The 24278-nt window shown below is 43.1% G+C and overlaps 1 protein-coding gene across 1 annotated transcript in view; it reads right to left on the bottom strand.

Annotated features, from left to right (window-relative positions):
* Positions 1–4425: 4425 nt before the first annotated feature.
* adgrb2 (adhesion G protein-coupled receptor B2) overlaps positions 4426–24278 on the bottom strand; it is a 347282-nt gene continuing 327429 nt past the window's right edge. Inside the window, 3 exon segments of the mRNA XM_083768103.1 lie at positions 4426–6099; positions 9407–9460; positions 22630–22743. Coding sequence (XP_083624229.1) covers positions 5923–6099; positions 9407–9460; positions 22630–22743 — 345 coding nt within the window. The 3' untranslated portion in view covers positions 4426–5922.

The following is a 24278-nucleotide window of genomic DNA, read 5'->3' as shown; positions in this document are numbered from 1 at the left end:
TAAATAAATCAGAACTGTTGTTTGAGTCCTGAGCACATTCACAAAGAACGCAAATATTACCTGCGATAATTTGAGTCACTTTTTCGGAGCAATGTATTATCAATTTCAATAGTCTTGATGCAAAATATTTGCTGGTGAATATTGTTGGGCCTTCACACTAAAATGTGATGTCTTACTTTAAAACCTCTCCTCCACCACCACCAGTCTAATCCACCATCAACGTCATTCTTCATGTCAGGTCTTATCCGCATGGTGTGCCAGAACCTGCAGGACAAGACCATCTGTTGACCAGAGAGAGAGAGAGAGAGAGAGAGAGAGAGAGATGCTACAACCATGAACCCAAGTGCCAGCCTTCATCCTTGGCTGCCCCATGCGCAATTACTTTATTGCTGTACCAAAGGACAGCATGCAGTTCCACTCCCAGCATAGCTTACATATTGCCGTACTTAATCTTCTCGCTGTATCGCTTCAGTATCCCAGCAGTTCATGTTTCACTTCCAATCGTTTTAAGGCCTGCTGCGACTTTCACAAACAATATTTGTAACGTCTACGGCTTGGCACTCTCGGCATGCAGTATAGCTTCTATGTTTCAAGATATGTGCGCGGCTTCGGTCTTGTTGATTACAATCTGACTCGTCTCCGACGCGTGTTTATGGATCCAGCTGCAAAAGAACAAGGAGGCGTGCTCGTTTTACCCCGCTATACAAGTACTAACCTTATCTCTAACTCTAACCTAAACATAACCGCAAGCAGGGGAGCAACGTACCCCTCACCAACCTTACTCTAGTCTTTTTAATGCACCCCTCACCAACCTTAATCCAAAAACTATTAACGTACCCCTCACCAACCTTAATCCAGTCTTTTTAATGCACCCCTCACCAACCTTAATCCAAAAACTATTAACGTACCGGACCCCTCACCAACCTTAATCCAAAAACTATTAACGTACCGGACCCCTCACCAACCTTAATGGATTAAGGTTGGTGAGGGGTCCGGTACGTTAATAGTTAATTGCACCCCTCACCAACCTTAATCCAAAAACTATTAACGTACCCCTCACCAACCTTAATCCAAAAACTATTACAAAGTCTGCTGTTGTAAAAACAGTGGAGGCAGCGGGGCGAGAACACATAAAGCATGGATTGCAAGGCGGCATAGTAGTCCACTATGCTAACTAGGCAGCTGGCAAAATGGGGGTTTGTGTTTGTATTAGAAGGTGAAGTTCCGCCCGCGTAGGTGGCACTTTCCTTGGCTAAGTACTAATAGTAGGGCGGGGCGAAGTATCAATTATTACTGCAATATCGAAATACTCTGTCCGGAATTAAAAAGCAAAAGCATTGGTATAAAAATGTACTTAAAGTATGAAAGGTACAAAAGTACTCATTATGCAGAATGTCCCGTGCTATCTTCTGAAATAATAATAAATCTACAAAGAGACTAATAACTCAAGTTTAGAGTAAAAATTCTATATTTGGATCTGATATGTAGTGGAGTAGAAGTAAAAGTATTGGAAATAGTCAAGTACAAATACCTCAACATTTTACTTAAGTACAGTAAATAAATGTACTCAGTTACCTTCCATCACTGCTTGTGCGATACACTAGACCGACCACCTAATTACCCAGAAAGCGCTGGGATAAAAAACAACAGACAGGCTCTCTAATCACTGCCTCCACCCCGAGGCAGGGCGAGGAATCTTCCTCCCTGGCGGTCACTCTGTCACCTTGCTTTACCTCTTTGGGGACGGCTTCAACCCCATGCCGCTCTTGTCGTCTCCACTGACCACCATCAGCGACTCCCACTCACGCTGCGGTGCCAGTCGGTGGCCTTTCCCTGAAGTGACTGATGGCAGTTATATGGTGCACTTTCACTTAATTACGCACAAGACCCTCGGAGGGCAAATGAGAGGGGATTGAGGCATGCATGTTGACAGACCCTCTAATCCTTGATTCTGGCGCACTGACGATACCAACTCAATCCAGTCGAATGCGGCTGTGCTCGTTCGAGAAGAAATGTTACCGTTGTTTGAAAATGCCACATTTGAAGAGCATTGTAATTAGTCTCAAATGTTGACTCAAAGTAAACTCTCTTTTCTTTTTGCAGAATAATGACTTTTAACTCCATTGACTTGACATCTCCCCTCACACAACAACCTAAATTGAAATGCACAGAACGGTTCCTATTACATTTTACAGACGGGCCAGCGGGGTCTCCGATTGGCTACGGTCAAGCATCAGTGCATCTGGGTAACTTAGTTCGTCATGCCCAATACTCGGGGTGAAATATTTGAAAACAGTGTTGCCAGCAGTTCTCTCTGGGAAGAAAAACAAAGAAAATTAAATGTGCCCTTGCTGTTTTCATCCACACTGTGAGCAGACAGGCTTGACACACTGGGCATACAGTTGAGACAGCGATGTCAATTTGAAAATTTATTTTCATATAAAAAGACACTCTATGAAAACAGAGGACTACTTTATACAATCTCATGTATAAAAACAACAGAAATGAGGGAGGAATGGGAAGGAGAAAGGTTTCAGCAATCAACTGGAATGTTGGATGGTCATAGTGGTGTCATCACTCAAGCATGGTAGGTTGAAAAGGTTAGAGTTGAGGGCTTCCTGGAGTTTGGATAGGATTTTCCATTGTGGGCTGTTGGGTTTAGCAAGCCGTCAACACGCAAAGGTGCACAAGATGCCAGCTAGACTCTGGGCTATTGCAATCAGCGTTCTTTTCCCCCCTCTTTTAAATACATTTGTAAGATTGCCACCTGTGTTATCACAAACCTAAACAAAGAACAGATGCTGGTTGTTTTAAAATAAGGGTGGGGAATTAAGAAAATAAAAGCTATAACTCTGATGTTTAAATGAAGCTCATTTTGACTTAAGTGATACCGTTACCATAGTGTATAACATACAATTCACCTTGTGACACGCGTGTGCAAGCGCCTAAAATCAAAATGTCGCAAACGAACATGAATCAACACTACACTGAGTGGAAATCAAACACAGCCCACTGTAACACAGCCTGATGAGAGCACATGATAGAATAGACATGTTACCATGGGAACAAGTCTCAGTAAATGATTTATTCCGAGGCGTTTCATTAAAATGACATTCACATTCACATTCAAATCAAACTCCTGATTAATCCAGTCAATTCTGTCAATGTGAAATTGTTTCATCGTCTTAGAGTAACACTCCGATTGGTATCTTAACTCACTCAGTGCCACAGGATGCCTTTGGACGCCTCCCCTTTATGGGCTCCATTTCAGACCCCCCCCCCCCCCCCCCCCCCTACTCTCCCCCAACGCGCATGCACGCGCGCACACGAACATGCACACACACACACACAATCTTAAAGGAGAGTAGCCCAATATGAACGTGCCCTTCTCTCTGCAACTTGGCGGTCCCATCCATCTTACCGTTCTCAAAGTGATCTAAACTGTACGTTTGCCTATCAGCTGATTAGCTTGAAAGGTTACCGAGGGCTGCGCTCCTGTCTCGCCATCTGCGCTGCGCCGCACAACTACATTAGGGGATCTTTAAACAGATGGTTTGAGGGCTGTGTCGGAAAATGTCAGGACAAATCGCTATCCCCCGGATAATTACTGTTTTGAGCTCTCCACCTCTTGCTCGGCGTCTCCTGCCTGCGCCCACACGCCTCCTCCACCCCCCCTTCCCCATTTCCGCTGGCTCTTTTCTCCCGTCTTCTTTTCTTTCCCCACACTGCTGGCCTAATTGGGTAGGTACTTCAAAACGCTGAGCCGAAAGCCATTGAATTCATCCGACACTCTTAACATCTCCCTACTGGTCCATGGGAAGAGCGATGCGGTCTATGAGGGACTTTCTCTTGTAATGACCGACATACAGATGTGGAATATCAAACTTACAGCACTGTGGGGGTTTTCTTTTTATTAACTCTGCACGCAATCACAGAGTGGCATCGTAACTGTCACCACGACTCTCTTACCTTTGTTAATGGGAGGATATGCGCTTCTACACTGAGATTTCATGTTCAGGATGGGATGGTGGACCGAATGAGGGTGGGGATGAAAGACATCTGTGGAGAGATGGGTGGTAAAAAAAAAAAACCCCATAGAGTTCAGGTTTAGTCTACAAACAGCCAACCACGTTCTTGTACAAAATAATAACATTTGGCTTAATTTATACCTTCTGTTGTTTGGATGCTGGAGACACTATTGGCAGAAAAACCTCCTGAGTGTCATTTCCTCAGTAACTGCAGGGGCCAGGTCGGCTGGCCGCGTGATCGATACACAACTCTAAGCAGCGTACAAGGGCATACATGAGACATGGAAACAGAGACTACGATACTTCCATAGGGGAGGGGGAAGCGATGCGTTCGGAAAATTCCCTTCACGGACAATGCAAAGATGTGCTGGGGTTGTTAACAGACTCAGAAGCGTCAAACTTGAAAAGCTTTTTATCACAAAGCAGCTAGGGGGTGAATTGGGGGGAGGGGGATTCTGCATGACGATTGCTTTCCCTTTATACACCCCCCAGATGAGTGGATAACATGCAGCGCACATTACCTCCGAAAGCAAGTTTGCGTATTATGTTGCTGTGTTAAAATAAAAAAAGAAACATAATTAAGAATTCCACATGGAAAAAATCACAGGAAAAGAAAGGCAGCACAAACCAAACCGAACCTTCCCAAGGTAAATCAAATCTTCTCTAACAGTTAGACCAGATAACACGACTCTGTTGACGGTTTTCTTTTTTCGTTGTTTGTTTGAATATCTTCCCCATCAGTAAGACTTCAAACCATAGGGGAGGACATATTTCTTTTTTGTCCTCAATTAAATCATAGAAAATACCAAACAAAAAAGGGGAATACAATGCTGACAGAGAGGAATAGATGGATTCTATTGGAGTGGAAACATAGCCGAGAGGATCATGGCACATATCAATGAGCAGCTCTTTCTCTCTAATGATTAGAGTCTAAACCATCCATATAAAGGGAAGAACAACCGAAGAGTGTTTGCGTCGTCCATTAACCACTTAGACCCTAGGTACACTTCATTCAGAGTAATATAGTAAGAGAGTGGCGACACTAGCGTTGACTCCCATTGTAACAATGGAATGCGGAAGTGCTCATTCTATTTCAATGGGATAGTTCCAGCCCTAGGAGCAATGTTTGGAACTATAGCCCATAGGCTTTGTGACGAGATCAAAGCGTGTCGCTACTCCGCTACTCTACACTCTGACTTAATTTTACCTCAACAAGCACAAATAGCCAAGCTACAAGCCACGTGTAGATTAGCCATTTTCACCGATTGTCTATTATGACATTCCCAGAGTTAGGACGCTAGGGTACATGTGGTTAAAATGTTAAATGGACAGAAATGAAGGCAGGAGATCTAATGGGATCTAATGTGACAGACATCAGTGAGATTTTTTTTTCTCCATTTCTATAAAAACATAACGGTGCAGAAATATTTCTCTTTTTCTTCATATTCTTTTTTTTCTCCAAATCAAACAATTGGAAGAGATGTTTTTTTTTCTTCTCCAGAATAAAATCAAGACATTTTTCAGAAACGGTTTCTTCATAGATTTTTTTTTCTTTTTCCAAGTTCTTTTAAAAATTGTCCTCAGTCGCAGACTTTTCAAGCCCCTGTTCTTAAATTTCAATAGTTTGTTTTGTTTGCGAAAATATAGTAGAACAGTCTTCTTTCCTTGTCTGTCCATTTCAGCAGTAAACAAATACAGTATAAGATCCAAACTGGAGCACATCGCGGAGCACATGGAGAGCAGTGTGTGACTGTGCGCGCGCGTGTGTGTGTGTGCGCGAGTTTGCACATGTGCATACAGTATGTGTAGCATGTTATCTCTGTATTGTGTTTAGGTATGCCTGTGTGTATCCGTGCGTGTGCATGTGTGTGTGTGTGTGTGTGGGGGCGTGTCTTCACACTTCGGTCTGGAAGTCTCCCTCGGACGAGTCGGGTGTGTTAGCAGAGGAGGAGTCCCAGGTTTTGCTGTGCAGCTCCATGCGGTCCTTCTGCTCTCCAGGCACTATAGACAGCTTGGGAGTCATCGTCTTGAAGCTATCCCAGGAGTGCTGTTCCTCCAGGGTCGACTTGTCCTGTTCGGGGGGGGGGGGGGGGGGGGGGGGTGAGAAAGTAGAGGGGAGAACCATAAGAGCAAATTAACCGCATGGGACATAGGAGATACAGATCAAGAATTCATTGCTGTCGGGCAGAAACCTCACTTTTTATCGTATTATTATTATTATTATTATTATTATTTCATAGTGAAAATAGGGTTCGAAGATCTGCTATTTTTTCCACTACTTTTGTGTGACACAATGATGAAGTAGGGCATTCATTTATGGGGAACCAATGTAAAACGTTGAAATATGGAGATGAGGTGGATGAGGTTTCTGCCCAGAAAGTAACAAAATGAGTCATGAGTCATCATGACACATACTTTCTCTCACCAGCAGCGGTGGATACTGCCGGGAAATTGCCCGTTGCCTTTGGCCAGTAACTTTGAAGTTCTGCCCGGGCTTCTAACCCAGGTCCCACGTTTACTGCTTTGATGAAGAGCGAATTTGGAAAGGAGACAGATATTTCCATCTGAGTTTCTTGCATGAAACGGCATGATACTCAACCAATAGTGGTAGTCCTACCCAAACCACAGGATGTAAATGTCTCATTAGAAAGAGCAACGAGAACCACTACAGTTGTGTTAGTTCAGTCAGATAACTCACAAATGTCTACCTGTTCGGCACAATCATACAATAACCATACCATTAACCATTAAGAGCAGGGAGATAGATATACAATAACCCCCCCGCCCACCAGTGGTGCTGGGGTGGCGGTGCAGCACATAACCAGGAACCCATATGCAAAAAGAACGGAGGAAGAACACAGACTTAGGTGAGCTTAAATATCCTGCCCAATTGGTCAGCTGACTGCCACATCAGCGTATGACATAAGGTATTGCATAATATTGAATGCAATGGAGTCACTCAATGTTAATAATATTTGCAGTAGATAACAGTATAGCACAATTGGAATGGCCAGAAAAATAATGAAGTCTGTGTGTTTGCCTAGGGTTGGACCATAGACTGTAAAAAATATGGACAAAGCGTTCTCCGGGTCTAACATGAACGTAAAATGAAGCCTGAAATCGCTTCATTGTAAATCGCCATCTTTCTAGATCCGTTTGGTACCAGCGGGCCATTGGCTGGCTCCGTTTTGGACCAGCTGGCCATTGGCTGCCCAGACAACGAGGCGGGACTTCCCCCCTTCTTCTCCGTTGGTTTTTATTTTGACTCGAGTGGGAGGGGAATCCCGATCATAGACTGTAACGGTAGCCACGCCCCTCAGAACATACGCGATGGTTTTTTTTCTTTATGGTAATTTTTTTAATTAATGGGACCATAATTTTCCAAAAAGAATATTATGACATTAGAAATGAGACTTTAAACTAGTGAATGGAAGAAGAAAGTATTCATGACCATGTTTATTAAGGTAATACAGTCTAGGTGAAGTTGGGCCAAAATACATGGGCCTCTATGGAGCTATGGGGCTTTTTGGGTCCAGCCCAGCGCCACAACAGGCCATTATATGAACTACCGATTTCAAATGAGGCTTCACGAAATATCTGGCTGACTGCCCCCCTGGGTTGGACTGGATCGCTGAATTCCTACAATTACCATAATGCTTTGGTGCACTTGCCCCTCCTTGTGGAGAGGGGGGAGGCTGCGTGGAGGTGTGACTTGTAGTCCAGGAAGTAATTAAGTGAGACCACACATTTTGGCGTCAAAATATCTAAAAACAAATATTGGACACATAAAAACCCCCAGCAAAGTGTTTCTTGTGTCCCAAACATCATTAAAATAAGATCTAGTTGAAGTGGCCTTTTAAGAGCTTGTTGATCTACTATTGGTTTCGTGTGTCACAGCGGACAGCAAAGTAAAATACATAGACATCATATACAGTATAATACAGCTTTGAATGTAGTTTTCTTATCCTTTGTATTCACCTTCACCCCGCTCAGACATCATAATAAAAGCATGCCCACCTGTTTATGACAGGTCTTCACGTTTACACCGTATATCCATCACATGAAAAACTTTCAACCACTTCCCCTGAATACCGGCGATTCGCTGTACTGCACATAGTTCATGGAAATCACGTATTCTCTTTCTTGTATTATTCATTTCAGTGATACCTGCCCTCACTTCATCTCCCCAACACAACCAATCAGTGATTCAGAGACTGATTGATCCGTTGTAGGCCTTGGTCTGTGATCGCCGCGTGCAGTCTGCGGGTGGGCCCTCCATAAAATGCATGCTGGGGGATTAACTAAAAATGGATTTAGAGGTGGTATTATGCATCAGATAAGGGCAATTATTCAAATGGATCATTATCTCGAGAAGATAATGATTTCACAGATTGTGAAGGAACCTGTTAGCCAGCCATGAGGGGATAGCTAGTCAGGGTGATGCTTGGTTTAGGCTTAGATTTCTTTCTTCTAAGGGAGTTTCTCATGCAAAGTAATGTCCGGACAGATATTGACAAGTAACCTAGAACAGTTTTACGTCTGACCGTGCACAGTAAAAAAGAAAAAAAAGCCTTTCGGGACGAGACGATCGAGAGTCAATTAACATGGGATTTTAATTTGCATGTGTGTGTGTGTGTGTATGTGTGCGCACTATAGCTGCATTTACATTACTCTAGGTAATCCATGGCATTGGATTTATTGGATCTGCAGTCCTCCACCTCATCTCTTCACCTGTCATCACCTCTTTGCTCCCCCCCCCCCCCCCACCCCCATCTTCTTCGCTTCTTCATATATTTCTCACCCTCCCTCACCTTCACCTACACCCTGCATTGGCTGAGCTCTCATAAATTACAAGAAAGTCTCTTTGAAATGTTCACACCTCCCTTTCTCTCTCTCTCATTGACACATGCTGGTACACACACATACACACACCCTCGTGCACACACACACGCCCTCGTGCACACACTGTTTGAAGCAAGCACTACAGTCCACACCACTCCCTCTAACCCCCACACCACCCCACACCGTCCGTACATGATGTGCACCACCAGGGGGCAATATGACCCTGATTATCATTCTCACTGCATAGCAGGCTGGCTGACAGTTGGTAAAATGAATACAAAAGGCATAATCTGGGAGGCAATTTGCATGCTAAACGCTGGCAAAGGAACATTTTTTAATGCAGGAATGTGGGTAATGCTGCAGTTAAGCCTAACTTTATCCCTAAGAGACTGGGCTAACGCGATTGCACTGCTATCCTTCGTCTTCCACCACCATTATCCCATCTCTCTCATTCCTTTTCGCCCCCAACCTCATGCCCCCCCCCCAGCCCCATTTCTGCCATCTTCCTCCCTGCCAGAACCCCTCTCTCTACTTACACTCCACGAGAACTTTTCACCGCTGCCAGACGAAATGCTCCATCGCTTTTCCCTCTGTGGTGATGGAATAGGAGGGAAGAGATGGGCAGGGGGGACGCACGAACGAGAGAGAGAAGAGGAGGAGGGAATCACAGTCACTGACAACTCTGCCCTGAAACAATGGCAATGTTTGCACACCTTCCATGGTGAACAGGCAGCTGTTGCTCTGTGCTAAGACATTTTCCACCCTTAATATCTCTCTCTCTCTCTCTCTCTCTGTACTGTAGTTACGTACAGTGAAGTCCTGCACACAGAAAATGATCCAGGAGCCCCAAAAATAAGCTTTATAGTGTTGAGTATCATATAGGCTAGTCTGTTCTAAGGAAAAAAACAAAACAAAACAACATGCATGGGGAATTTTGAATAATCTATAGTAAACCGTAACAAGATAGCAGCTGAAGTGAAAGCGATAAAAGAGAGATACCGGTAGTACGTGTTGAATAACAAAATAATTGGTTTCTATCCTGAACATATTTTATGTGGATTAAGGAGATATAGAGCACCGAAGTCCTGACGTAACTCGCTCATCCCTTCAATTCCCCTGGTTCGCGGAAGTAATTTCTCTATGGAGAATAACATGGGGTGATCTTAATATCGTCTACTATAAGCGTTGTGGTCCAAAAATAAACAAGCTGTCTCGCCGTTATTGTCAGGGAGGTGTCTCTGTATCGTTTGCAACAGTCACTCATATATGATACAGTCTGCTTCTAGCGAAAATGTAACTAATTCAGTAGCAGTAACATTAGCGTTTTCTCTCAGTCAGTTGATTCTTCATATCCATATGAAAACAATACATGAACCTGGGGACTGACGCCCTCTACTGAAAGTGACGTCAGACTTCGGTGCTCTATATAGAGCTTTAACTTTTCAACAAAACCTTTTTTTGTCTATGTCCATTACAGTAGCCTACACTCTCTTTAAGTTATGAACTGCCTAAAACTGTCAACGTACAATATGCAGTATGCAACATTGGAGGCTACTCTCAAAATGCAAATGCCTTAAAATATGCTTCAGTTGGATAGAATCCAGAACCCCTGAAAAGGGAATGACACATACATTTCCCTTCATTACCTCAGTCAAACAAATCACAGACCACTTTTAAAATAACTTAATTTGGAGGACCTTTAATTCTTGCTTAAGGTGTTTAGGCCAGGGGCATATTAAATGACCCTTAAAATAAATACAAAGCAATTTTGCAAATTAATTTGTTTAAGAGGAAATGGAAATGTGCCTTCCCGTCTGCATGGGCGGAAACAGTTTTGAATTATTTAAATTTGAAATCGCTGGTTGCAGCTAAATGCCACAATGTCATTTCTGTCTTAATTCCTTTTTCCTATTTAACCCATTTTGAGCGGGAACCCCTTTTGTAGCACGCTACGAGCTTGTAGGTCTGCTATTTTAGCAAAATTGTGAAAATATTTATTTCAGAAGATTTATTTTTAATTTCGAGGTCAGGCCTAAATGGGTTAAGGATCCGCTATAAGCCTATACCCTTACATTGCATTAATGGTGGCACTTAAGATTGGGATGTTTGCTTATTCGTCATTTAAGTGTACATTAGGGGCATGCTGTGTTTTAGAAGCCGGGGGAAGAGTGGATTGGTGGGGCCCCCACTGGCCTAATGGTCCAGGCGCATGCCACATACAGTATAGTAGGCTCTGGCCTTGACAGTGCGTCACGTGTTCGAGTCCCGTTCATGTCAACCTTTGCTGCGTGTCTTTCCCTGTCTCTTCCTCCCTCTTTCCTGTCTGTCTTCACTGTAACTATCAATAAAGGAACAAAAGCCAAAAACAAATCAAAATCCAAAGTGGATTGGTGGTGTTCTGTGCAGGAAAATGCATTTATACAGTGGACTGTCGGGCAGCAATCTTGTATCAGTCTTTTCTCCGTAAATCACTCCGTGTCACACAAAAGTAGCAAATATAGCCCTTATACAAGCCGATGCAACGTGTTGTGAGCTTATCTGCTATTCTCTATTTTTTTAATTGAAAGTGAAAGTGATGTGAACCAATACAAAAAACAATTAAGAGTTATTAGTCGTGACTAACTAATAACTACATTGGCTTCATTGGAACAGAGCCTTCAATTAGAAGGTCAACTTAGTTGCGTCAATGAGGGGGCAGAAAAACAGAACCGGTCACGTGGTTCATGCAACTCGAAATAGTGACAAATGGTCATAGTGAGCGGAGGTGACCCAACTCTCTAATAGAAGGCTCTGCATTGGAACACGGGTATTTTATATTTTTGGTACTTTTGGACATACAAGGTTTCCACCCGACAGCAACAATATGCATTATTCATTTTGTGTGTTTCAAACGGTTCAAGCTGGCCTATTAACTACTAAATGTTTGATTATGTATTTTTCGTTATACTTTCTATCCTTGTCATTGTCACTTTCTTCTGTATCCATGTTTCTTGTTGCTATGTGCTACCCCAGATTAGCTCCCATCTGGTCTTGTCTATCGATCACTCCATCTTTCACAAACCCTCTTGTACTTTCATCAGTTCCGGCAATAGCTTTTGACTGTCCCCGGTATGCAATATGCATTTCTTTGCATCCTATGCAGTCTCCCCAATACTTTAAATTGCAGTGCATTGTGTTATTGGATAAGACATTATAAGACATTACTAAAACTAATCATATACTTAATAAAGAGTGACGAGACAGATACTAGGGATCACGAAGGTCAACTACAACAAACAATCATTAGATTTAAAGCCATCAATTGGATAGCCTGGATATAGTGGATTGGGTGGAATCTTCACTGGGACTGTTGAGTGGAGATATGCAGGACTCGATCAGGTTAATAGAATGGAAGGCTATCATGGGTACGAAGGGGGTGGGTGGTGGTTGTGAATAAATGGGTTATTATTATTATTTTTTACCTTTGTTGACTTGGATGCCCATGGGTCTGCTGACTGTTTGGCTATATTCAAACTAGGACATGACGGAACACATGCATGCAACACCCAATCAGCCGATGGACAGAACAAAACAGAAAACAACAAAAGAAACATAAATCAATAAAAATGTTGACCAGTAGGCGTAAAATAAATAAATACAAATAAATCCAGAAAACATATGACGGGTGAGAGGCTCACAAGAAAACAAACACAAATGAGTTGATATTTATAACACCAAGCAAGGGCTAGGATGGAACCCAGAGCAGAGTGAGTGGATACCAGAACATGACTATGTTGTGTGAGTTATCCGGGGGTTTTGGCTCAGCGAGGTGGAACTCAACTTAAACCCCTCAAGGTAAATCTTTCGATATTTCATTATACCATACCATTCATATAGTGATACAATCCAGAGTGGCTATTCAGCAGTGGATGATTATTTAAGGGCACAAAAGTAGATGGTAATTGGGTATAGCAGTCTTTAGCACCACTTACCCCTTACCCGGGAAATAATTTATGTCACAAGTAATAAGGCCTTCAAAGAGTCAAATCCAGCTAATGTCAGGCAAATAAATTCCATTACTGCAACATATTGCAAACAAACGAGCAATCAGGACACAAACTCTGGCTTTCTGCACATACAGCCAAGCCCTGTGCAGAGCTACAATCTCAAGCTGGTGCTCACATCTTGAAATAGTTCCGGCTAGCGCCCGGCCCTTTTCACCTCCCCTTAATTGGCCCAAGGACACTAAACGAGCTAAATTAGCATTGTGCCTCTTGGTGCGCGAAGCTAGCGTTAGCCTTGTTCCGCCTGGGCTAACCGACTCCTCATTAGGAGCCACTGATGGAGCCAGCCGGGGAGAGAGCCGGCTAGCACGGCGTATAACGCAATGCCACACCGGTCCTCGGTTTTCATGGGCAATTTGTGTGGAAGGAAGAAAACAGTTGATGAGTTTATGCTCAGCACGGAAATAAATAGGGGGCAGGGAAATAATTAAAAACAAGCTAATGAGAGGAATTAATTATTCAATTAATGCTTCAGTCGTGTCACTGAGGACTGAGTTTAGAGTTAGAGATGAGGAAATGAAGGAGACAGACAGAGAAAAATGTCAGGCCGGGAGGACGAATAGAGGAGAGAATGAGGGAGAAAAGGAGAGGTGAATGGAGTAGTCTACTTGCTTTTATTGCTGAAATGTGAAAATGGAGCCCCTTAGCTGCCAGGAAATTGACTACCAGACCTCAGGGTTTGCAAGTGCAGTCAAATTGCCCCAGCTAAATCAATGACAAAGGGTCTTTGACGTTTAAAATTGTACATCTTCAGTTTACACCAGGCATTCTCAAAGCATGCACAATACCTAGCCAAATTCCCATTCAATGGCTTAACAACAGGGTGGTGATTTCAATGACAACCACTAATCTTAGCTCTGAATACACGAGAGTACCCTCAGGCCTCTTTCACATTAATAGTAGGCTACGTTTTCATTTCAAAATGGCATATTCAAACAAAAACATTCTATATCCAGTTATCCACACAAGCGTTTAGCACCGTTTCAGATATAATCTCTGTCCATATGTAGATGCATGAAAGCACAGATCACACATTGACGTACAGTACACTGGTTATGCACATACTAGTGCTTAGTTGCAGAAAAGTCTAGGGAGGAAGAACAGCATTTTTTGGGAAATAATAGTTCAATTTTTGTTAGTAAAATTCTTGTTAGTAGTAATTATTTGGCCAAATTTACATTTCTGCCTAATTCTACTCTCCTATCACCTGCTGCTTGATTGGGTCCTCGACCTCAGAATGCTCGTTATATTCAGAAATCCCTTTCTGCCTAATATAAGTCATTTTAAGTCAACAAATTAACTTAGGCAGAAATTATTTTTGATTGTAGCAAGAAGCACGTCGGGACATGATGAATCCGAAAAGGACACGTCATGACCGATAAGACCCAATCAAGAAGAATGGGGGTATTCAGTATCCATTTCCACCCACCCAGATTAATACCTAAAATGGGGTCAGCAGTGTTTTCTGATGTCTCATTCAAAGTTATGCATTTTAAAATGAAAACATATTAGTGTGGAACTGTGGATGTAATGATGTATAACCTTTTTTGTTACCACCGCACTCTGACTTCTCTCTCCTCTTAGATCAATAACATTTATAACAGGTAATGAACATGAACACGTAATCACAAGAACAAGCGTTTCGGCTATCCAGCCTTCATCAGTGCTGACGAAGGCTGGATAACCCAAACTCACTCTTGCCACTCTGTGTGCGACCCATTACCTTCTTTAGCTGTGGATGGGGCAGACTGATAAATAAAACCCTGAAGAATTACCCTTTTTAGCTGTGGATGTAGCCTCAGTATGGCCTCCATTGTTATTAGGCAGACTGATGTAAAAATTACATGATAATATTACATGACAGATAATATATGGACTGGCCCTGGGATTCCATCCTGGAGTTAAACAAATGCTTCAAGCCATGCATTGAATGTATTAATACTAATACAACTACAACTACAACTACAACTACTACTACTACTACTAATAATAATAATAATAAATAACCAACAACAACACTAAGACTAAAACTACAGTAACAAGAATAATATACTGTACTTGCTGTCTCTCTGATCAAGTATGGGTAAAATTACAACAAATGACTAATTTGTCTTGCTCTCTGATCCACTTTCATGCATGCTTCATTTAATCAACAATGCAGTAGACAACTTGGCAAAATTGCATTCCATTTGAGAGCTGAAATTTGCACTAGTTATGGCAGTATGCACTCACGCACGCGCACACACCCACATGCACGTACGTATGCACGCACGCACACACACAAAGAAGCCCAACTTAGAACATGAAGTGTGTCAAAATACCATTGCATGGGTGCTGCAGTTGTGCATTCACCTTCTGAACCATTATAGGGAATTGCACTGAGCAAAGTAAAGACATCGTCACCCCAGGGGGACAGAGACAAAGACAGAGAATCTAAACATCTGCGCAGTGCATACTGCAGCCGGCAGACAGCTTTGTCTTTCTGCCTGAGCAAGCCCACGTTGGCGTCATTTGTACACTGTCTTCCATTATGGGGCAGCAGATTTAATATGGGCCCCAACCATTTGCAGCCATGTGTGCCCTGCCACGGTGAGTCCCATTCAGGCAAGCACAGAGTCATCACTTCGAGGTGAACTGCCAACCCACGAGGGGAAGCTGAGAGCTCTGGCCACTACAAAGCACCAAGTGGGCAACAGAGAAAGACAGCTGCTGACAGCATAGACGGATATAGAGGGGCACAAATGACTGAATGGAGGAGAAAAATCGAAGTGCCTGGAAGCGAATCAGTGCGGAAACAAGTGAGAAATAGATAAAGTGATAGAACAGAGAGAGAGAGAGAGAGAGAGAGAGAGAGGAGGAGAAATTGAGAAAAAAAGAACGATGGTGATTGAGGAGGGCGGAGTCCGAGGTTGGACATGTGGAGGAAAGCCCAACACCAATCTAAGCCCGCCACACTTGTGAAAGTCAATTGTTTGTGTGTGTGTGTGTGTGTGTGTGTGTGTGTGTGTGTTGTGTCTGCCATTTTCCGATATCCACTCATCTCCTCCGTGAATGACACAAAGATCCTACCTTTCGAGAGAAGCAACAGTTCAAACTCTTTTCCTGACCCATAATCCTGAGGCAGCTGCCCCACCAATGCCCTGAAGAGAGTATCTCCTCTGCACTCGCACAGAGTGCATTGTGTTTAGTCCTTTTAAGTGCCAGCTTTTTTAACGAGCTGTTTTATGAACTGAGTATAACAGTTTATGAGGTGATTATAAACCTGTTTGGATGGGTCATTGTTTTTAATAGAGTGATTTAGAACTTGTTTTCTTTCATTGTATGGTTTTAAGGTCATATTTAAATCAGGCACTGAAATGGACACACTGTCACAGAGCTGAAATGGGCACTAAAAGTAAACTACGACAAAAACGCAAACAAAAGCCCAAACTCCCATGGTCATACCATAGGAGACACCCGGTCCTGTATCAACCCACCACACAATTCCATTAATGAAATGTTAGATATCAGAAGAGTCAATTTACTCGTATTTGAGTAGAAGCTGATGAAGTTCCCAAATGAATTTGTATGGGATTTGACTGAGGACAGGGCAGTAGCATAATGGGATATACTATACAGGTGCACAAGGGAGAGTGACATAGACTGTCACTCACACCACCACACCACTAATCTACTCATTTGGCTTTGCAAAATTCACAGTACTGATTGATGAACCACATGGGATATGGACATAGTTTGCCAGTATGCACTGTACAGTATGTAAGAGGAGTAAAGAAAATAGATCACTTAAACTATGACGTAATGTTTTTAACTATACAAGTTAAATACATTAAATTAGTAATTTGTACCAACTATAGTGTCAAATACAGTCAGGAGTCAGATACATATTGTGGTATGATAATTCACGCTACTACAGTTACATACAGAGGCAAACTACGAGGTAATCCTGGAGAACGTCAATCCTAATGTTATGGCAATTTAAAGGGTCTTTATACATCGGTTTATGCGGGGTGCATACGTTTGTTACACATACGGTACTAACAGTCCGACAGACATTAGTTCCACAACACCTTCGCTCCCGACATGCGCTGCCGGTTAAAACTAACCCGTGGCAGGGGGAAACTAACCCGTGGCTTCCTGTGAGGTTAGAATTAGGGTTGGGTTTTGGATAGGGTGGACTCATGACTGTAGGACTGTAGGACCAAACCCATGCACCCGGTTTATGTGGCTTAGCATGCTTACTTTGACTTTCTTTGTAAACGAGGGCCACTGTGTGAGTTAGCGACGGCGCTGAGTTTTGTCTTGGTGGAGGGCGAGGTGGGACCTGCGGGGTGCGAACACCAGCCGTGATCATTAGAGGTGGGCAACAGGTTCAAGGTGTTACGGATGTAGGTGTAAATGGAAGTCAGGCACTTTTTGACGGGGGGGGGGGGGGGGGGGGGGGAGGGGTGAACCCTGCAAACATCAGTGGAGGGTTATTGTGTGAGTTTTTTTAGGTAGCTGCTCGAGGTAAATGATCACTTGGTGCTGCGAACATTTTACTTATAGGTCATTTTGGCTGCATGACTTTAAGCATATCGATCTTCATCGCAACGCACAGACGGATGTTCGCACCTTGTCTGTCGTACGGCAGGAAGGAGATTTGTAAGGAAGGTTGTTAAAGTTATTACAGGGCATTAATATAATTACTCCGGCAGTAATTACAATCTCCTGAACTGAGCTCATCAGTTTTGACAGAGGCAGGACAACCCGCTGTGAGGTTCACTGTAAAATATGCAGTGTTCATTTAACTCTGAAAGGGTGCAAATTATACTTACATTTGTACCCTTTCAGAGTTCTTTCACAGTAAAATTAACTTTGACTGTAGCACACAAACACACAGATACAGAGACATGAAGCCATTGTGGACACAGGGACGTACAGTAGGGCACACACTTATGTATGTATGTACATGCATACCAACACATACTCACACACGCACGCACACAAACACACGCACGCAAACGCGTGTGTGCCTATCTCCATAATTGCTCTATAGTCAGCAGTTCGGTGTCTGGGATGACTCTCGAAATTGAGATGTTGACAGCAGACGAGCCGAACTCAAGCTGGGGCCTGTCAAAGGCCTGACACTAATAGCATTATCAGTATAATTATTCACTCGACTCACTTTTAGCATAATGGATCCAGGGGAGCGAGCCATTAAGGTGCTGCCCTTTATGAATGTCTAGCTTGTCCTACTGTACAGACGTCCTGTCTCTCAGAATGTGTGTGTGTGTGTGTGTGTGTGTGTAATCTCCAATTTATTCGTCATAGATCCATTAAAGGTGTGTAAAGCAGGTGCTCCCTTGCTGTTCTGAGCACATTTAGGGAGGCACAAACATTGTAAATGTGGTCGGTATCAAATGCTGGGAAAGGCCCACATGTCTCTTTCAACTCGAGAATGCTTTTCTTTCTCTGCCAATGCTCACAACAACTGCCTCCTGAATACAAGTAATTCATTTGTATTTGACCTTCAGATTATTTTGCATTAATCTAAAAGCAACCCCTGAGCTCGCTCCGGGGCAGATTTGTGTGCTGTGGCACGGCCCGTCGAGGATGGCTGCCTCTAATATATGGCGCGTGCCTCGCCGGCGGTCCGCCATTTCTCTCTCCGCTTAGAGAAAACATTTGCTTGGCAGAGATGAATGAATGGGAGTCGGGAAAAGCTCCTGAAAATCTTTAACGCGACATTTTAGCAAATAAAGAACGAAGGAAAAGGCTAAACGGCCTGGCATAGGGAATGGAATATGGAATTAGATTTTCTTTCTTTTTTTTTTTGGTTAAATAAAACAAAGTTTGTTTATTTTTCATTAAAAAAAAGTTATGTATCCATTTCTATTAATTTTCTTTTGTTAAATGTTCTCAAATATCTTTAATCAAATCAAAGTTTTTGTAATTGATTAAAAAATGTTGCACCGTTGGTCTAAAACACTGCACGGTCGACTCGCCAGGATCAGCAATGGACCCAAACATCTGCCATCAGTCGGGCTCTAGTCATGGGGGATATTGCCTCTGTAAGGTGGAAACCTTGTATGTCCAAAATGGCTACTTAAAGAACCTGTGTTCCAATGGATCCAATGTAGTTGTTATTTAGACACTATAGTCATTATTGAGTCTTAATACTTTTCATTGGTTCAATATAATATAATATATTCAATATAATTCAATAGAATATAATGTATAATAATTATGTTCAATATAATATATTAAACCAATGAAAAGTATTAACACAACTCGATTTGTAAAACTGAGATGCACTGAACCACTTTTTTGCTATTTTTTCTTTTGAAAAATTGCAAAAATAGCAGATGAAAAAGGTCACAATGTGTCATGACATGGCACGTTGTGAACTTGTAAATTACCTAATTTCTCTACATGTGACCAAAAAATTTAGAGAAATATTTGAAATATGGACATACAATGTGATGTCTCTGCCCGACCGATATGATATGAGATGTCAGGCTGGCCTGTCCTCTTGTGTTAAGGTGTAAACTGGGTGTGAACCAGTGTGCTGCTGAGGCCAGGCGAAAGGCTGACTAACACTTCACGGCTCCATGCACCACGGGTCCGAAAGATGAGGTGTGCAGGAGCGCGCGACCGACGGCGCGTGCACATTCCAATCTTAATGAAATCAGCTCTCTCAAGGTCAGTGCCGAGAAAACGGGGACTCTGTCGTTGGCTGCTAATGGTGCATTAATGATTCATAGACGCTCCTCTGTCTCAATAATCGTAGGCGGGCACGTGCGCACACACAAAATCAAACACACACACCCACACACACAAAATCAAACAAACAAAACAAATACAAACAGATGCAGACAAAGCATAGATGGAAACACATGTTGAGTATGCTACAGTTTGATAAGGTCATTTTGTAGGCGAGGGTGAGACATAAGGTTAGGAAGCCTAAATTAAAGAATGTCTAAATTCAGGCATGATTGATTAGCCATCAAATAAAAGCTCTTGTGGCCAATTGATGTTGACAGGTACTTAATACGGCACCAGCCAGATAAGGGCACCGAGTGAATTCTGGGCAATTACAGGATGCATTCAAGAGATCTAAAAAAATCTCTAATGGAATATGTTCATAAGGATTATATTTATGAGGTATAGTTATTGTTATTTTGTCCACAGTGAATTGATCAAACCACAAGTGAAAACGCATACATTTGCAAAGCACATGAGTTCCCTAGTTCCTTTGTCAGGGCAAACAATTCACATTTCCTCGCCCATTAATTTAGCTGAATTATGAATAGAAGGGCATTCAAATATAACCTGTTTTGCAAATGACTTTTGCTCATAATTATGATGAATGTAAAGACCTGCAATGCACTCAGACAGTTATTGTGGTGTTGAGACTAAGCAGTGATTAGCACATACACTAAGGGCGCTTTCACACCCAAAGTTCGCTTAGAAGGTCCGGATCAAGGACCAAGGACCAAATATTTGCATTTTGATTTTGGTCCGTTTGGTGTTCACACTGGACTTTGTAAAGCGTACCAAATATGTAAACAAATGACACGTGGACATGTTAAGCGAACCAAATAGTGGGGGGGGAAAGAACATGAGGGGAAATCACTGTCTACAATTTTTGCAGGGGCAACCTTCAGTCACACAGAGAGAGAAGAGAACAGCAACATGACAGGCAGCAACAACTTGCTATTGCATTCATTCTTATTAATTATTTTATTAGCCAAATAAGAGCAACAGATGAACAGAGGAGCAGGTGTTTGAACAATAATGTGCTTGCTGCTGAATGCTGATGCATAAATTCACGGAGACGTATAGCCTACAACAAGGTATCCCCGATAAAAAGGACTTTTCTTCCATGTGTGCACCTTCACCCATGTTATTTCTGCGCATCAAATCGGCGCCGCGGCGGGCATTTCCATGTCATCTTATGGTTTGGTCAGTTGGTTATTGAGCTTCAAGTCAGAACAGCTCCGCTGCAGCTAATTGAGTTGACCTAGTTTTACGTCTTTTGCTATAGTGATGTAATCAATTAATCATTTGGGACCACATGTGTATAGCTTATTTAACATTGGCTTTTTCTCGATACCTGCGGCCTGCGCGACATGGATGATTTTAAATATTTCTCTGTCTCTGCGTCTCTCCCATATAAATATATGGGTCTCTCCCCCAGTCCCCTCATGTGCGTGCGCGCCCACGCGCCCACACACACACACACACACACACACACACACACACACACACACACACACACACACACACACACACACACACACACACACACACACACACACACACACACACACACACACACAAAAAAAGGAGGGGACACGAGTTGAAAGAGAAACTCGCATGAAGACTCATGCATCGCAGATTCGCATGCGTGGCGGCGGCCGGCGCATGATTAAAATAAACAGATCTACAAGCTAACATCGTGTGCCATACCGTGCACCATTCCATGTCGATAACTTGTACATTTTGCGCATGTGAACCTCGTATGCTGCGCTGCGCCTCGACATATACTGTATGCGTCTACTATTAAAATCAGACTGTCAGCTGTCATATGATCCCCGTAAAAAAATACATGCTTTTATAACTATAATTATTAATGCAGCCTCACAACTGCCGACGCCCGACGGCTATTTTGCCTATCGTCCTGTATTTGGTCCTCTATAAAGTCCGAATGCATTCACACCAGTAACGAACCGCACCGTGGTTCGTTTGGAAGCGAACCGAGTTCGGCCTTTTTTAGCGGACCATGGTTCGTTTCTTTGATCCGCACCAGAGTTCGTATGCACGTTCACACCAACCGAACCAAAGGGGTAAGCGGACCATGGTTCGTTTTAAACGAACCAAACATGTCCGGTGTGAAAGCGCCCTAACAGTACCATCCTTTTGTTCTGTGCAGGGGTCAGTGCTTTTCATTACATTCTTTAGTGCTGCGGTGGTAAGGAGTACAGGGAGTTGGGGGGTGAATTGTGTTAACGTGGGGTGAGGTGCAGGGGTGCAACGGTTAATCGAACAAATTGATTTAATCGATTATAACATTTCTTTTGATTTGAATAAAATCATCGATTTTCTAAAATAAAACACAAAACAACACATCGTGTTGTGTTGTAAGCACCTTGTAGATCAGCTATGGTTTCTATTAAACAAATCACACTCGTGTGAAGTGAGGGGCGCTCTTATATCTGATGAAGAGCCGTGAGGCTCGAAATGTCATGTCCTCCATGGTGTAAGGAATTCCTTAATACATATTTTAAGCTTTGGAGCTTAGTTCAGCGGCTGGACCTTATCTTTTTTCGCTCTAATCAGCATACAGCACATCATCACATTTCGGCCAATCACTTTTGGCGTCCTCACTTTTTATCCTCACTTTGTAAGCCCTCAGCCAATCAAATCATCTCTATGGGGTACACACAGGCCCACAAGCCTGGTCATAGAAGGGGCTAGCGCCCCTCAAAAATAGGGTTTCAGTGGTTAATCGATTTAGTAAATTATCAAAAAAAAGACTGGATTTGAAAAAAAAGTCACGTCGATTTGTTGATATAACGAATATTTAAAAAGAAAAACACCCTTCTAGATTATTTGATTCATTGAAAAAGTAATCGATATAATAATCACTAATAAAATGGATAGTTGCAGCCCTAGGGCGTTTGCATGGATGCAGGGGGTTCCCAAACTGTGCCTCGGGGCGAGGGTCTTACCTTGAATGTGGACATGGCTGGGTCCCTGCTATACCTGTCTATGGTGTGGAACTTGGAGGAGTGGTTGAGCTCATGGTACAACTCAGAATGTCTTTTGCGAGTGTGCATCACTTTCTGGAAGGGAAAGGAAGGGACAGGACAAAAAATGAACAGAATAGAAAAAAAAAAAAAAAAAAAGGTAAAAGTAAAGGGGGGTTGGGGGGGGGCAATAGGGGCAGCAGGGGGTGTGGAATGGGGGACGAGGCCAAGGGAACTGCAGCGATGCCAGCCATGAAGGGAGGTTAGATGGGAAGGGCGACAGCGCGATCGATAGCTGGTGTGGGCTCACAAATTATCCACTTCCTCAGCCTTTGGGAATTTGGCAACTTTGAGTCCTGTGGCGGAGTCAATTGTGCGAGAATTTGGTGAAACCCACAAACAGGGTTTGCCCAGCAGTTGCAAGCCAGACAAAAAAAAAACTAAACTAAACTGGGAATTTAACTATTGCGTTGCAATTAGTACAAGCAAGCACACATTCAATTAAAGTGCCTTCCGCATGTTCTGAGCGTCATTGTGGGAGGCAGCTTACTCCGCTCTTCGCAGTAGAAGTCTCTGACAGCAAACTGCATGCCATGGCTGCTGTCTCTCGGCACTAATGGCCACTGCTTTAGCTCCTCGCCAGCGGCTAATCGTCAAAGCAGCTCACTAGGTTGAAAGCGACATGAGGGCCAGATGCCAGCTCTCAAAGACTCACCGGCAGGACTGGCGCTCGCTTAGTACTGGCTCCAATTACTTCAGAGTGGGCACTCTCATCTCTTAGGTTTGCCTTTCACACACTGTATTATTTCCTTATTTATTTTGTCTGCCTTTTTCTTCTTGGAGTGTTATTATCTGTTTCAGACTGTTTTAATTTTATTTTATGTTGTGCCATTCTTTCACCTTTTTTCCTCTCGATAAAGATGCATGTGTGTCGGGACAAGTGAAAACTTTATTCCTTAAAATTCAGGCAGCAGCAGCACTACTACCAGCTATAGATTAGATCAAAGAAAAGGATTCAATTGGAAGATAAGCCATCATCAGAGTTAGAAGCTCAAAACCAACCGTGCACGCGTGCACACACACACACACACACACACACACACACACACACACACACACTCTACCAAAGTGGAAAATGAATGTCCAATCTTCACAATAGCTGAAACCCAATAGTCGTCAATGCAAGCAATGCAAAGGGCAGTGTTTGGTCATAATGTGTAAAAAGGAGTATCGCTCAAGACTGGAGGACTGGACATTCATAGGGTATCCAGGTCATTCTATGGAGAACAGGCCCAACATAAACACACACGTACAACCTACAGCATGTTGCTCCAGCACATTCACAGTATGACCAGCCAACCAATAAAAATAGCCACAACATTGTCAACTCATAGTCAAGTTACTATCATTTATTCAGACTGAGCAATCTACTTAGGTGTTTCTTCAACTAGCACCCGAGGGACACCCCTACTGGTCAACTAGCACCCCGGGGACCCCCCCACTGGTCAACTAGCACCCCAGGGACCCCCCACTGGTCAACTAGCACCCCAGGGACCCCCCACTGGTCAACTAGCATCCCAGGGACCCCCCACTGGTCAACTAGCACGGCAGGGACCCCCCACTGGTCAACT

This window comes from Protomyctophum parallelum, assembly GCF_964188405.1.
Source record: "Protomyctophum parallelum genome assembly, chromosome: 1".
NCBI lineage: Eukaryota > Metazoa > Chordata > Actinopteri > Myctophiformes > Myctophidae > Protomyctophum > Protomyctophum parallelum.
Note: the sequence above shows the minus strand (reverse complement) of the source record. Positions and strands in the feature narration are given on the sequence as shown.